Below are 14,558 nucleotides of genomic sequence, written 5' to 3'. Positions count from 1 at the left end.
AGGCTTTTACTGAAGATCCAGAAAAGGAGGAAAAACAGTTAAAGCATTTGAAATGTAAGGTATGAAATAAGGCTTTCTTGTTAACAGCATCCCTTGGTCACTTGTCCTGTAGCTGGAGGCAGTTTTTAGGGGCGGGCGAGCCAGGCGGTTGCCCAGGACTGCCATTTTCAAGGAGCCACCAGCCACCACGGTCTTTTTTTTGGTTGACCAGTTTCCCCTGGCGGTCTTTTTTTTTTTTTTTAAAGGGTTCTGTGGCCAAATAAAATTGGGAAATACTGTCTTAGCTGGTAAGAATGATGGCAATAATGGTCATCCCAGGTGCTGTCTGGGATCCAGTTGGGGGTGAGGTCATCTTGGTGCCCCTCTCTGGCTTGTTCTGGTCAGGACACCTCACAGGATCGGGAGGAAGAAGGCCTGGGGTCCCAGGAAATGGTGGATGTGACAGCCATGATGGTGAAACTCACTCCAGTAGCCTCTGTCCGTTCTTGCAAGTCACTCTTTGTTTTTTCCATGCTTTCCCCAATACGTTGTTTTCTTTTAAGGACCCAGAAAGGGAGTGATGGGTAATGTGTCTCCCTTTCCTCTTGTCCCTTGATGTTTGTTCTAGGTTATCGTAACGTCTTATTTTTCCCAGTTGAGCTGACAGTGTAGGCCCAGTTTGCCCTACAGGCCTTTCCCTTTTTGGGGGCCTTGATTCCAATCTAGTAAGAAGCCGGACCCCAAGGGCAGGATTTATGACCCCTCTGTTAATGTGCTCAGTTTGTATGTTAGTCTGATCTGGGCACACGCGCTGGTGAGGTCACACAACTGACTCAGCAGAGTCCTGATTGGTCTTGTTCCTTCCACACCCATAGTCTAAGCCCACTGCTGCCCACATCCCTACTTGCCTTCTCGCCTGCTTCTGCTCCTTGTTCTTGTTACCTCGCTTGAGGCCATGTTCTGCTCCCTTGCCCGGACTCCTGTTACTGACTCCGGCTGTGACTCTGGCCTGACACTACTCTGGGCTCCAGCCATTAGTTCAGTCTCTTCGTGTACAGGCCCTGCCAGACTGGCAGGGAGAGCCCCACAGCTCGTGTGAGTGCATGGCGGGAGGGGCAGGCTCTCCAAATGCCACCGTTCCCACTGATCAGCGATTCGTCTGCACTTGGTGGGGGTCAGACTTGGCAGGCCCCCTTGCCCATAGTAGATAATTGGAAGGAGACATAGTCCGGCAGGGATGGCAGACTAAGGGTGTCACAGCAGTGCAAGGTCTAGAGATGCTTTGCTCACAGTTATGGCATCTCTCTTCAGTCCACGTCTTGGATTAGATCAGAAGCCGGTGCGTTACAGAGGCCTGGGGAAATGCCCCAAGGGGCTATCCACTCTAGAGTTTTGTGCTCAGCAGCCAAGTCTAAACCTCTTGTCTCCTACCCCCCATGGTCCCCGGACCCACCCAACCCCAACTCCTACGAGGTCCCCGTGCCTGCGGTGTCACATGGAGCCGCCCCCCTCTTCCCTCCCAGCCCTACTGACATCAGTTTCTTAGCTTGAGTAGCATCCTCAGGGGAGGGGATGTTGTATATATGGTTCCCAGCTACTCTGCTAACCTGGCTGGGAATAATAGCACGTGTTCGACAACGTGAGCCTGTGTATATGGCTACCTGATCACTGGAGATCGCTCTCCAGCAGGGATGTTAGACAGCGTGTAATTGACTAGTCATGTAACCACAGGGAATGTTAGTGGTTACATGACTATTTGATAGTCCCCGGGGCAAGCCCCACTCCTGGGGAGCCACCTGCCACCCCTGCTGCTATCTCTGTATTAGAGGCAGCTGCGCAGGGTGCCAGGCGGGAGCCAGCTTAAAAACCAGCTCCCCACACAGACCGGCTGCCTGCTTTCCTGTGCTGCTGCCTGTGATGAAGCAGCAGCACAGGGTGACAGCAGCCCCTATTTGTGGGCAGTCCGAGCTCCCCGTGGACAGGGGCTGCTGTCGCAGACCTGCCTCTGTCTGCAGCAAGCCTGGGCCACTACAGACAGAGTCTGTTTTGTAGCAGCCTCCCCCCCACTCCCCTCTCATAGAGGCAGCAGTGCTGGGGGGAGGGGTAGGTGGCACTGCGGAGCTGGTGCTGTGAGGACAGGTGGATCCAGTGCTCATGGGGAGCCTGCTTAAAGCCAGCTCCTCACCGGCACCAGCTCCCACTCTCTCCCCCAGCTTGCTTGCTGATACAGAGGCAGCAAAGAGGGGGCAGGGTGTGTAGTCGACAAGATAAGCCCAGGCTCGTTGGTTAATCATGCAGTCGACTACACATTGACATCCCTAATCTCCCAGGTTATCTCTCCTCTGCTCAGCCCCTTGCACCATCTTTCTCTCGTGTCCCCCCCTCCCCCCCCACTTGTTCCAGCAAGGAATCCGAGCTTGGCATGGTCAGTTATTCCCCCATGTATCTTGCCTGTGCCCCTTGAAGCTATAACTGAAAGCCCCTGCTTGAGGAAGGTAGAGCCACCTGCAGCTGCTTTCTCAGCTGGTTGGGTGAAAACAGGGAGCTTTGCTTGGCCTTTGGCATTACTACAGCTATCCTGTTAATTTTTGTAATTGCCAAAGGTGAGCCGGGCACCTCCCAGGGTATCTCTGCACTGCTCGTGTCACCCTGCAGGCTAACGGCAGCGGTACGCCCACAGGGGCTCGGGTGGCCGCCCAGCTAGCTCAGGAATGCGTCTGCCTGAGTTGGGAATTACAGCTCTGACGTGTAGTGTGGAAATGGCCAGAGAGCCTGGTGACAGGCACCTTCTGGCACGGACGGGAGCCAGCATGACGCACAGCGAAGTGGCAAGACAGCACAGGTTATTGGGGCAGCAGAGGTTCTCCGCCTTCCCCTTCGGTCTCCTGGACTTCAGCCCCCCGAGTCCTACGGAGGAGCTTTACTGAGGCCAGGAGGGAACTTGGGGAGAGTGTCCGAGCCTGGGGGAGATGCCCGAGAAAAGATGAATGGATGCAGGCAATGTCATTGGTGAAAGGAGCCTAGGTCCAAGGTGCAGGCTGGAGCCCAGGGAGCAAAGGCAAGGCGCTCGAATGTGAGGCCAGCTCAGTAGGGATTCAGTGATTGGGGAGTGGCAGGTCTTACACCCTGGGAAAGTAGGAGGACTGGCTGTGCAAAGTGCGAGCTAGCAGAGGGTCTCGCTGTGCTGATTCAGGAGATTTGCCTGGAAGGCACCAGGCCAGTCTGTGCTGCTGCAGAGTGTGGGAGGAGAGCCAGATAGCAGTGAGCTTAGAGCCAGGCAAAGCGTAGCAGTCTGAGGAAACGCAAGCTGAAATGCCTTTGCTGCTTTGATCGCTAGCTGCCCCCAGATCCCATGGTACCTGCATCCTTCAGCAAAGGGATCGTTCACACCATGCCTTACGTTGCAGGTGGCCTGGCAAGGATCCGGAGGGAACGAGAAGTTTTTCTTCGACAATGAGAACGTGAGTTGGACTGGATGAAACTCTTGCCTATGCATGTGCTGCAACCACGAAGTCTGTCTGCCCACGTCCTGCCATGTCTCATGCTCTCCACCCAGCTCCTGTGGCCTGCTCCCTGCCCTGCCCACGTTTCAGGGAGCAGAACAACCCTTTAATGTGGGAGCTGCATGGGCAGGGTTTCCCCAGCGAAGGGTGGAGAAGGAGAGTGCGGAGGGGCAAGGCAGAGGAGGAAGAGCCTGGGAAGAAGTTAGAAATACAGAGAACAGACCTAAGTCTCAGAGGGGAGCTGTGTTCGTCTGTAACTTGAAAAATAAGTAGTCCTGTGGCACCTTAGGGTACGTCTAGACTACATGCCTCCTGGGATGAGGTTTACCTGGGTGGTCGACAAATACCTTTGATGCCGACACCCGCGCGTCCAGACTATCGCGCTGAGCCGACAAACAACTGATCAGCTGTGTGTCGGCTCAGCGCGGCAGCCATGTAAATTTAAATGAAGCGGCGATTATTTAAATCGCTGCTTCATTTTACTATGTCTGGTAGCCTAGACGTACCCCAAGAGACTAACACAAATGTGTGCTACTCTCAAGTGCCACAGGCCTGATGGGACCCATCTGGGGGGATCCTCCACCTGGGAGGGCTGAGAGGCTCGGAAAGGGGGCTCACCAACGCACAGCCAATGGAGTGGTAGCCTGGCTCCCACAGGACACAAACCCTCGGCCCGTTGGCACAGATTGGTGGCAGCCACACCAGTGAGATCAAGGATGGAATGAGCTCCAGAGACTAAGCTCTCCTTCCCGTCCAATGGGGTGAATTCAGATTGGGGTGCAGGGCATCCCTTCCACAAACCCAGTGAGTCCCTCTGCCCATCCACTCAGCCCTTCCCTTCACACTGCTTGCTGGAGGAGTCCTGCCTCCCTACAGGTCTGCATGATCTTCAATGCCGGAGAACTGACGTTAGTGGAATATGGAAACAATGAAATTCTGGGATCTGTCCGCACAGAGTTTATGAACCCTCATCTCATCAGGTAAATGGCACCCCCTCTTGATCCCCACCACAGGCACTACTGTGAAACGGCCTGGGACTCTTCAGGGGCCGTCGCGTCCCGATTCCTCCCCGTTGCCTGGCTCTGGGACTGGCCAGGGGCCGTCGCGTCCCGATTCCTCCCCGTTGCCTGGCTCTGGGACTGGCCAGGGGCCGTCGCGTCCCGATTCCTCCCCGTTGCCTGGCTCTGGGACTGGCCAGGGGCCGTCGCGTCCCGATTCCTCCCCGTTGCCTGGCTCTGGGACTGGCCAGGGGCCGTCGCGTCCCGATTCCTCCCCGTTGCCTGGCTCTGGGACTGGCCAGGGGCCGTCGCGTCCCGATTCCTCCCCGTTGCCTGGCTCTGGGACTGGCCAGGGGCCGTCGCGTCCCGATTCCTCCCCGTTGCCTGGCTCTGGGACTCTTCAGGGGCCGTCGCGTCCCGATTCCTCCCCGTTGCCTGGCTCTGGGACTGGCCAGGGGCCGTCGCGTCCCGATTCCTCCCCGTTGCCTGGCTCTGGGACTGGCCAGGGGCCGTCGCGTCCCGATTCCTCCCCGTTGCCTGGCTCTGGGACTGGCCAGGGGCCGTCGCGTCCCGATTCCTCCCCGTTGCCTGGGGCCTGGCCCTGAGTGTGAGACCCATGTTGTTGCTGACTGATGTGCAAGACTCAGCCTGCACTTAGAAGTTAGGTTGAGATGGCTGCATTGGTCAGCTGTGAGAAATCTTACACCTCTGACTGACCTAGTGCTGACTTAAGCCCCCGGGTATGTGCAGTGCAGGTGCCTGTGTCCAAAGAAAAATGCTTCTGTCGACTTGTCAACCATTGTTTGGGGAGGTGATATTTCCACACCTAGCTAAAACTCCCTTCCATCAGTGTAGGGTATATAAGAACGGCCGTACTGGGTCAGACCAAAGGTCCATCTAGCCCAGTAGCCTGTCTGCCGACTGTGGCCAGCACGAGGTGCCCCAGAGGGGGTGGACTGAAGACAATGATCAAGCGATTTGTCTCCTGCCATCCTTCTCCAGCTTTTGACAAACAGAGGCCAGGGGCACCATTCCTTACCTCCTGGCTAATATCCTGTTATGGACCTAACCTCCATGAATGTATCTAGCTCTTTTAAACTCTGTTATAGTTCTAGCCTTCACAGCCTCCTCTGGCAAGGAGTTCCACAGGTTGACTGTGCGCTGTGTGAAGAAGAACTTTCTTTTATTAGTTTTAACCCTGCTAACCGTTAATTTCATTTTGTGTCCTCTAGTTCTTATATTATGGGAACAAGTAAATAACTTTTCTTTATTCACCGTCTCCACACCACTCATGATTTTATAGACCTCTATCAAATGGGTCCCATATGAGGAGAGGTTAAAGCAACTGGGACTTTTCAGTTTAGAAAAGAGGAGACTGAGGGGGGATATGATAGAGGTATATAAAATCATGAGTGGTGTGGAGAGGGCCGATAAAGAAAAGTTATTTATTAGTTCCCTAAATAGAAGAACTAGAGGACACCAAATGAAATTAATGGGTAGCAGGTTTAAAACTAATAAAAGAAAGTTCTTCTTCACACAGCGTGTAGTCAACCTGTGGAACGCCTTGCCAGAGGAGGTTGTGAAGGCTAGGACTATAATAGAGTTTAAAGAGAAGCTAGATAATTTCCTGAGGTTAGGTCCATAAAAGGCTATTAGCCAGGGGATAAAATGGTGTCCTTGGCCTCTGTTTGTCAGAGGCTGGAGAGGGATGGCAGGAGACAAATCGCTTGATCATTGTCTTTGGTCCACCCTCTCTGGGGCACCTGGTGCTGGCCACTGTCGGCAGACAGGATACTGGGCTAGATGGACCTTTGGTCTGACCCAGTACGGCCGTTCTTATGTTTGTCACCCATCCTTTAAATCAGCTTCTGTACCAAATGACTGGAGAATGACTAATGTGATGCCAATTTTTGACGAGGGCTCCAGAGGGGATTCTGGCAATTACAGGCCAGTGAGCCTGACTTCAGTACGGGGCAAACTGGTCGAAACAAGAGTAAAGAACAAAATTGTCAGATACAGAGATGGGCATCATTTGTTGGGGGAAGTCAAAGGGCAGTCCTGCCTCACTGGTCTGAGAGCTCTTTGAGGGGTCAGCAAGCATGTGGACAAGGGGGAGCCAGAGGCTAGAGCGTACTCAGATTTCCAGAAAGCCTTCGACAGGTTACCTCAGCAATGCCTCGAATGCCAAGTGAGCTGCCATGAAGTCCTCTCGTGGTTGTGACTGGATCAAAGAGAGGGAACGAAGGGCAGTAAGAAATGGCGAGAAGGGTCTAGTGGTGTCCCCAGGGTCCACGCCGCTTGCTGCCACTGCCCTCGCGGGTTGCCGAGCCTGTGCTAAAGGACAGAGAACCCTGCACATACAATGTGATGAAATGGAATTTGTGCTGAGTTCAATGTCTGTGTGGGCCTCTGGTTCCCCTTGTACTTTGCATTCTTGCTCCAGGGAGAGAAAAGGGTGAAGGCTTCTGTGAGGGTCTTGCCCTGCTGTCTGGGCCACAGTGAATGAGGCTGGGATCTGCTGCGTGGAGGCTCCAAAGGCACCGTAGAAAGTGCCAGTGACCAGAACACTGACACACAGCAAGGAGGGCAGAGGATAAAGAGTGGGCTTCTGAAGCAGGCTGGCTGCCCTGCCCTGCCCTGCCCTGCCCTGAGGAGTCAGAGAGGGACCTAGCCTGAGATGGAGTCCACCGTGGCTTGGCTGGTGGGCTGCTCTGGCTTGAGCAGAATGGACGATGCTTTAACCGTTATCTCCGAATGCTAATAACCTCGGGACTCCCAGTGCTGTGCTCTAGGTGCCTATAGTTTGGAAGGGCTGGCCTGGTGTCATTGCAGACATTGGCTGGGGAGCACGGCTTGCTGAAGAGCAAGCAGGTCTCTCACTGGGAGTCCCTGTGCCGAGCCCCCAGTGGGAAGCAGGAATTCTGGAGCCCTGAGCTCAGCCTTGGAGGCCGTGAGGTGGTGTGGCCTGTCCTAGAGGAGGAGCGAGGCGCCTCGGCAGACTGGCACACTGGGGTTCCTCCTAAAGAACGTTGACACGGGTGTGTAAGCTTTTCCTGGGGGCTGATGCGCAGGGTGTCCGAGGCAGAATTTCAGGGACCAGAGTTCTCTGCCAGAGAGCCACGAACCTGCAGGGACTCGGAGGTGTACAGTCCCCCATGGGATCTGATGGGTAGAGCGGATGGTTGTGGAGCTGGGGAGTGGCGGTTCCATGAATGGAGGGGATCACTATGGATGATTCTGGGGAGAGGGTGGGAGATGCTCCAAGTGGTTTGGCAAGTGCGCAGCATTGCTAGTCATTCTTCACCCTCCGTTGCAGCGTTCGCATCAATGAGAGAAGGCAACGAGGGATGGAGGAGAACAAGAGACTAGCATATCTCATCGACATCAAGACTATCGCAGCAGGTGAATGGAGCCCCTCCCCTTTCTTCCCTGCCACTGTCTGCATTCACTTTTTTTCCAGGAGGCAAGTCATTAGTCACGTGGCCTGCTGCTTGCGTGAGCGCTCCACATCTGCTGTGGACGGTGGTCTCTGAGGCAGGGCCACGTCTCCTGTCTGTGGGTGCGCCTGCCGGTCATTGTAATGGTATTGCTACAGCTGCCGTCAGAGCACGCTCCTCGCGCTGATGAGAGGGGTATTAATGCTGCTGGGTGACGCTCCCAGGATTGGGACGTATCAGTGTGCTCTGCCCCAGTGCCTTAGGCATGTGATGTCATGGTGCATTTTCCACCGGGCCCCCTCATCCGGGATTGCAGGGCTTGAGTTCTGGATCTTCAGGTTGACCGGAGTGCAGAAAACGGCAGAGTAGGGCAGGAATGGTTTGCAATGTGTGCAGTGAGTCGAAAGCTCCGTTTGTTTCTCCATTCTCTTCCTGTGAGGCATTCGTTGCAGGCCCCAGGTCATGTTTGGGACCCTTTTGTGCAGTGCTGGTGATATTTTGGGGTGCAATCCAGATTGGTACTGCCTGCCCTGTTCTTCCCTCCCGGTGCTCCAGCCATGGAGCCCAGTCAGGGACTCGTCCTGCTCCTCCCACCCGATGTGCTTGCTGGAGAGTGCCCTTGGTGCAAGGGGCTTAGAAGTCCCCAGTCCTGCTCCCCAGCCAGAGCGCTGAGCATGTGGCACGGGCCGAGCCTCTGCTGCCAGACCCTGCTCCACGGCAGAAGCACTGGGTGGGCACAGAAGGGCAAGCGCCCCAACCCCGCTCCAAGGACTCCCTCCTATCCCATCCCAGCTCTCCCAGGCTTCTTGGTGGGAGATGGCCCAATCTCTCCTGCTCCCCACCACCTCTCATCATTGCCCACCCAGCTGAGGTCAGGGCCCACCCAAGTGTACCTTCTGGCCAGACCACTGTGCAGCAGGAGCGCTGGCAGGGCCACCCACAGGAATTTGTAAACGTGGACCACAAGGGTACTAACGTACCCAGCCATGGTCCCCAAGGAAGCATGGGCCGGCCGGCCAGGGGAAGGCAGGAGCGATGCACTGCCTGGGCCTCCCTCCCCCATTACTGGAGGACAGTGCCCTGAAGAGGACACCGCAGTCCGGGAGTGACGCAAGTTCAGAGTCCATCTGTGGGCAGAGCGGAGTAATGGGGGAGACACCAGCCAGCGGGAGGAGACCTGCTGATGAGCTAGTTCCCAGTACAACTGATAGGAGAGGCCACGAGGTGAGTCGTGCCCCTGACACCCCCGAGGAATAGCCTTGGTGCTAGTTACGGGGTAGCAATAGGGATTCGGTGAGGTGTCCCAGTGTTAAAATGCCAGTCTGACAGATGATCAGTGGTGCTAAGGGCTGGTCCCTGCAGCCGTCCCCGTATTCAGTATGTATGCCCAGAGCATGCGCCAGGCATTGGATCCCAGTGGAGGATGAGCAGAGTTGGCAAGATCTCACCACCTCCGGGTACTTCTGTCCACCGAATTCTTCATGGCCCTCAGCAGCATCTTTCCCCTGCTGTGGTGAACGGGAAACAATTAGCAAAGGTGGTTTTAAGATACCATAAAGTGGCAAACTGGGATGTATTAAGGACCACAGGCCTTTGAGTGAGGGTGGACCACCAGGGAGATAGATAACTAACAATTTGGCCTGAGGTAGAGGGGTAGGGAGAGGAAGAGGTTTAATTAAAATCCCATTTCCCTTTATTCCAAAAGGGAGTGGCATGACATTCCCAATAAAAAGGGGGGTACCATGTCTGTAGAATTCAGGGGAATCCATACGGGGGGGGGGGGGAATTCCCATCTGATGCCCCTTCTGCAATGTTGGTTCCTGTAAATATAGTTAAAATAATTAAGCCACAAGGAGTCCTGTGGCACCTTATAGACTAAAAGATGTATTGGAGCATAAGCTTTTGTGGGCAAAGACCCACTTCGTCAGATGCAAGCAAAAAAATTGTTAAGCAACAGATTTGTTTCATTTACTCCTGCTGCAATATACATTGCATATGTCACAGGCAAAATGCACCCCAAGTTTTTTTGTTTATTTTATTTAAATATTTTTATCCCGCTCCCCTATTTAAAATATTCGAGGCAGTTTACAAAAATTTTTAAACATAATACAAATATATATAAAAATTTAAAATATGAGACCCCAGAGGGACATAAAACCCTCTAAAAATATCGAGAAGAGGAACACACACATACAGACTCAAACACCAATAAAAGCACGAGTAAAAAGGGTGGCTTTAGCCTGACGCCGAAACAATGCTAGTGTTGGCGCCATGTGAATATCCCGAGGAAGAGAATTCCACAGCCTGGGAGCAAAGGCTGAGAAGGCCCTGTTCCACGGTGATGTTAATCTTATCTCTGCAAGTGGGGGAACACTGAGCAGAGCCTCTCTAGCTGACCTTAGTCCCGGGCAGGTTCATATGGGAGAAGACGGTCCTTCAGATACCCCGGACCCAGCCCGTTTAGGGCTTTAAAGGTCCTAACCAAAACCTCAAATTGTGCCCGGAAACATACCGGAAGCCAGTGCAGCTGCCGGAGCACTGGCATAATGTGCTCCGTATAACAAGGTATTAGTCAAAACTTGATCAGCCGCTTTCTGGACCAGCTGAAGTTTCCGAAGGCTCTTTAGAGGCAGCCCCACATAAAGTGCATTACAGTAATCCAGTCGGGATGTAACAAGAGCGTGGGTCACTGTGGCCAAGTCATGCTTGTTCAGGAAGAGTCGCAGCTGGTGGATCAGACAAAGTTGCCCAAAGGCACTCCTGGCCACTGAAGGAATCTGGTTTTCAAATGTTAAAAAAGGGTCCAGGAGGACTCCCAAGCTGCATATCTGTTCTTTCAGGGGGAGAGTAACCCTGTCGAGAACAGGTGCCATGGCACATTCCCAAACAGATGGCCTCCTGATCCACAGGACCTCAGTCTTATCTGAATTCAACTTCAGCTTGTTTGATTTCATCCAAACCATCACTGCCTCCAGACACCAGTTTAGATCAGTCACCACCACACCTGGTTCTGATGTCACAGGGAAATAGAGCTGGGTGTCATCTGCATATTGAAGGCACCGTCCTCCAAAACTCCTTATGACCTCTCCCATTGGCTTCATGTAGATATTAAACAGCATAGGGGACAAGATGAAACCTTGCGGGACCCCATAGCACAATCGCCACGGGATCGAATAGCGGCCCTCTAGCTCCACCTTCTGAAAGCGTCCCAATAGGTAAGACCGGAACCACTGCAGAACAGTCCCTCCAATACCCAACTCCGCCAGGCGCTCCAGAAGGATACCATGGTCTATGGTTTCAAAAGCTGCTGAGAGGTCCAAGAGAATCAACAGGGATGCACCCCTCCCTCCCCCCCCGTCTACCAGGGTGACCAAGGCAGTTTCAGTTCCAAAACCCGGCCTAAAGCCAGACTGAAATGGATCTAAATAATCTGTTTCTTCCAAAAAAGCTTGGAGTTGCAACACCACCGCCACTTGAGTACCTTGCCCAAGAAGGGAATATTAGCAACTGGGTGATAGTTATTCAAATCGTGTGGGTTCAGGGAAGGCTTCTGGAGTTTTATCACTGCCTCTTCCAAGGTGGCAGGAACCATACCAGAGCTAAAACACATTAATAATCCCCTGGACTCAGACAGTGATCCCTTCCAGCTAGATTTAATAAGCCATGAAGGACAGGGGTCAAGTGAGCACATGGTCAGTCGCACTCCTCCAAGCACCACACCCTCAGTCTGCAGTAGCTGAGACTGTTCCTAAGAGAAATGACTGGGTGGTCCGTTCAACACATTCTGTGCCCAACTTACATAGCAGCCAGAGTCCAAATCAGACCGGATGCAAGCCATCTTATTTACAAAGTGCTTCGCAAACAGATCACAGCAGGGATCCCAGAGCTCCTCCACTTTGTCATGAGTGCCAGACTGTAACAGGCCCCGCACCACTCGAAACGGTTCTGCTGGACGGCATTGTGCGGATGCGATACTGGTGGAAAAGTAGCTTTTCTTGGCTGTCAGCACCGCCTCAGAGTAAGCTCACGATTCAGCTCAAACCTGCAGTGGATTGGATTCAGCTCTAGTTCTCCTCCAGCGGCATTCTAGCTGGCGCACAGACCGTTTTGCCACCATCAGCTCCCCAGAAAACCAGGGAGCAAACTTGGCTAGACTAGCACAAAGAGGGTGCTTAGGAGCAATCACATCAGCTGCCTGGGCTATGTTGGTGTTCCATATATCGACTAAAGCGACGAGGAGTCCTGTGGCACTGTTAAAAAAACCCTAATGGGTACTTAAGAACAATTAGCACCTTCTCTATCAGCTTCATGTATCATGGACACTAATTGACTATTTCTTTCCCCGTTTTTTCTTTTTTTTCCTTCTCCCCCTGCCATCCCCTATTTATTTAGAAACTGGACCTTTAACAACTCCATTTTAAAAAAACAGACTAACACGGCTACCCCTCTGATACTTGACATATATCGACTAGGGCATCGACAGGACCATTTACCATAACGGCTGAACAATCCCTCAGGGAGCCCTCCGGATCCATCAGCCTCTGAGGGTGGATCATCTTAATTGGTCCCTCCAGCTCTGTCAGCAGATAGTGATCAGGCCATGACAAAGGGAGTGCAGCCACATCCCTTGTACAAGAACTCTATCACCCTTAGTCCAAAACATCAGATCAAGCATATAACCCCTTTGGCTCAGCCCTTCCGGGTGGCCCACCACCAGTCTGCAGGCAACATGTGCAGCTGAAAGTTCATAGTCCTAGTGGGCAGGCCTCCTACTCAGGAGAGAGGCAGCAACATCAGGGCTAGAGTAGGGTTGCTAGATAGTTTGACAAAAAATACCGAACACGGCAGGAAAAAATTGATTGAGCAAAAAAAAAAAAACAGGGAACAAAGTTGTCGAGGAAAAAACACACACCGCACACCCGTGCGCACACGCACACACACCACATCGTCTCTTTGCCTAGACTATTCACAGCCATTTCTTCAGAAAAGGGCCCATTTTCCATCAGAGTAGCTGCAGAGAAACCAAGAAGTCTCTTCCTATAACATTGCCCCTCTATGGCATTTTCACAACAGCTCAACTGCTCAGCCCCCCCAGACTCTGCAGAGTTAACTCTCACTCACTTTTTCCTTAAACCATTTGCTTCATTTCCCAAAATGACACTCCAAAAGCTCACAGGGATCTGAATTCCCTATTACAGGCAGTCCCCGGGTTACGTACAAGATAGGGACTGTAGGTTTGTTCTTAAGTTGAATTTGTATGTAAGTCGGAACTGGTACATATTGTAGGGGAAACTCTAGCCAAACATTTCTCCAGAGCTCAGTTTTATTCTCCCACACCTCACTTCCCTCAGGCCTTTTTTCTCAAGCTGAGGTGTCTGCTGAGAAAAGCCGCTCCGCGTCTCCCTGGTCTGCTGGGGGGGGGGGCGCTAGCTCCGTGTCTCCCTGGTCTACTGGGGGGGGGGCACAGCTAGTGCGCCCCCCCCCCCCCCAGCAGACCAGGCTTTTCTCGCTGCATAGGACGCGGGTGGCGGGACCGCGGCGCGTCTTGGCGGTGAGAAAAGCCGCTCCGCGTCTCCCTGGTCTACTGGGGGGGGGGCGCTAGCTCCACATCTCCCTGGTCTACTGGGGGGGGGGCGCTAGCTCCGCGTCTCCCTGGTCTACTGGGGGGGGGGGCACAGCTAGTGCGCCCCCCCCCCCCAGCAGACCAGGCTTTTCTCGCTGCATAGGACGCGGGTGGCGGGACCGCGGCGCGTCTTGGCGGTGAGAAAAGCCGCTCCGCGTCTCCCTGGTCTACTGGGGGGGGGGGGGCGCTAGCTCCGCGTCTCCCTGGTCTACTGGGGGGGGGCACTAGCTCCGCGTCTCCCTGGTCTGCTGGGGGGAAGTGCCCCACGCGCCGCCGTAGGCGGCGACAGTGGGGGAGGCACCCCGCACTAGCTGCGCCCCCCCCCCTCCCGTTCGTAACTAGGGATCCGACGTAAGTCAGATTGACATAACCTGGGGACTGCCTGTACACCTCTCACCATGTGCCCCCCCCCCCCCCCGCCAGTTTTACAGTTCATCTGTCGCGTACCAGCGTGTCTGGGCCTGAGCCTTTTTTCCTCTGTGTCCTTCTCTTGGAAATCAGCTGTTTGGGGGCCCACACCCCATAGAGGGTGTATTGGGGCCAGGTCCTGGGGCAAAAACCAAGGCAGGGAGACACCCTGTGACTGGGCTCAGTGGTCATGAGCTGTGCCCACTGGCTGCTCAGTCCCCCCACTTAGGTGTCCATCCCCACTCGGGAGCCCAGAGCAAAGCTTGCAAGGGCTGTACAGGAGCTGTATCAGGGAATGAAATCTCTGCACAAGCTCTGCCTTCCTGCTTTTCCCTTTGATATTTCCATACCCTCTGCGCCTGGTTGTTACACCAATAAAAGCAAGCAGGATCTCATGAGGGGGATAAGGCAAAAAGCCACATTTGTTGTAAAGATAATAATAAAGAAAAGATAGAAGCAAACAACGTTGTTTAACTACTTAGTATTTGTTATAGTTACCAGCCTGGAAGTTGCTTGTGACAGAATACTGGCCAGGTAGTCTGTACACAAGTGATGGGAGTGGGGAGCGAAGTCCTGATCAGATGCGCATCTGAAGCTCCTGGTGGGCTGG

General features: G+C 53.7%; 1 protein-coding gene across 1 annotated transcript in view; it reads left to right on the top strand.

Moving 5' to 3' along the window:
• The window catches only part of LOC102459190 (intraflagellar transport protein 172 homolog), a 112,651-nt gene that overhangs the window by 41,679 nt on the left and 56,414 nt on the right, over nt 1–14,558 (top strand). The window contains 3 exon segments of the mRNA XM_075915731.1: nt 3,387–3,440; nt 4,359–4,462; nt 7,797–7,882. Of these exon segments, the coding sequence (XP_075771846.1) occupies nt 3,387–3,440; nt 4,359–4,462; nt 7,797–7,882 (244 nt within the window).

This window comes from Pelodiscus sinensis, unplaced genomic scaffold (assembly GCF_049634645.1).
Source record: "Pelodiscus sinensis isolate JC-2024 unplaced genomic scaffold, ASM4963464v1 ctg89, whole genome shotgun sequence".
Lineage (NCBI taxonomy): Eukaryota > Metazoa > Chordata > Testudines > Trionychidae > Pelodiscus > Pelodiscus sinensis.
Note: the sequence above shows the minus strand (reverse complement) of the source record. Positions and strands in the feature narration are given on the sequence as shown.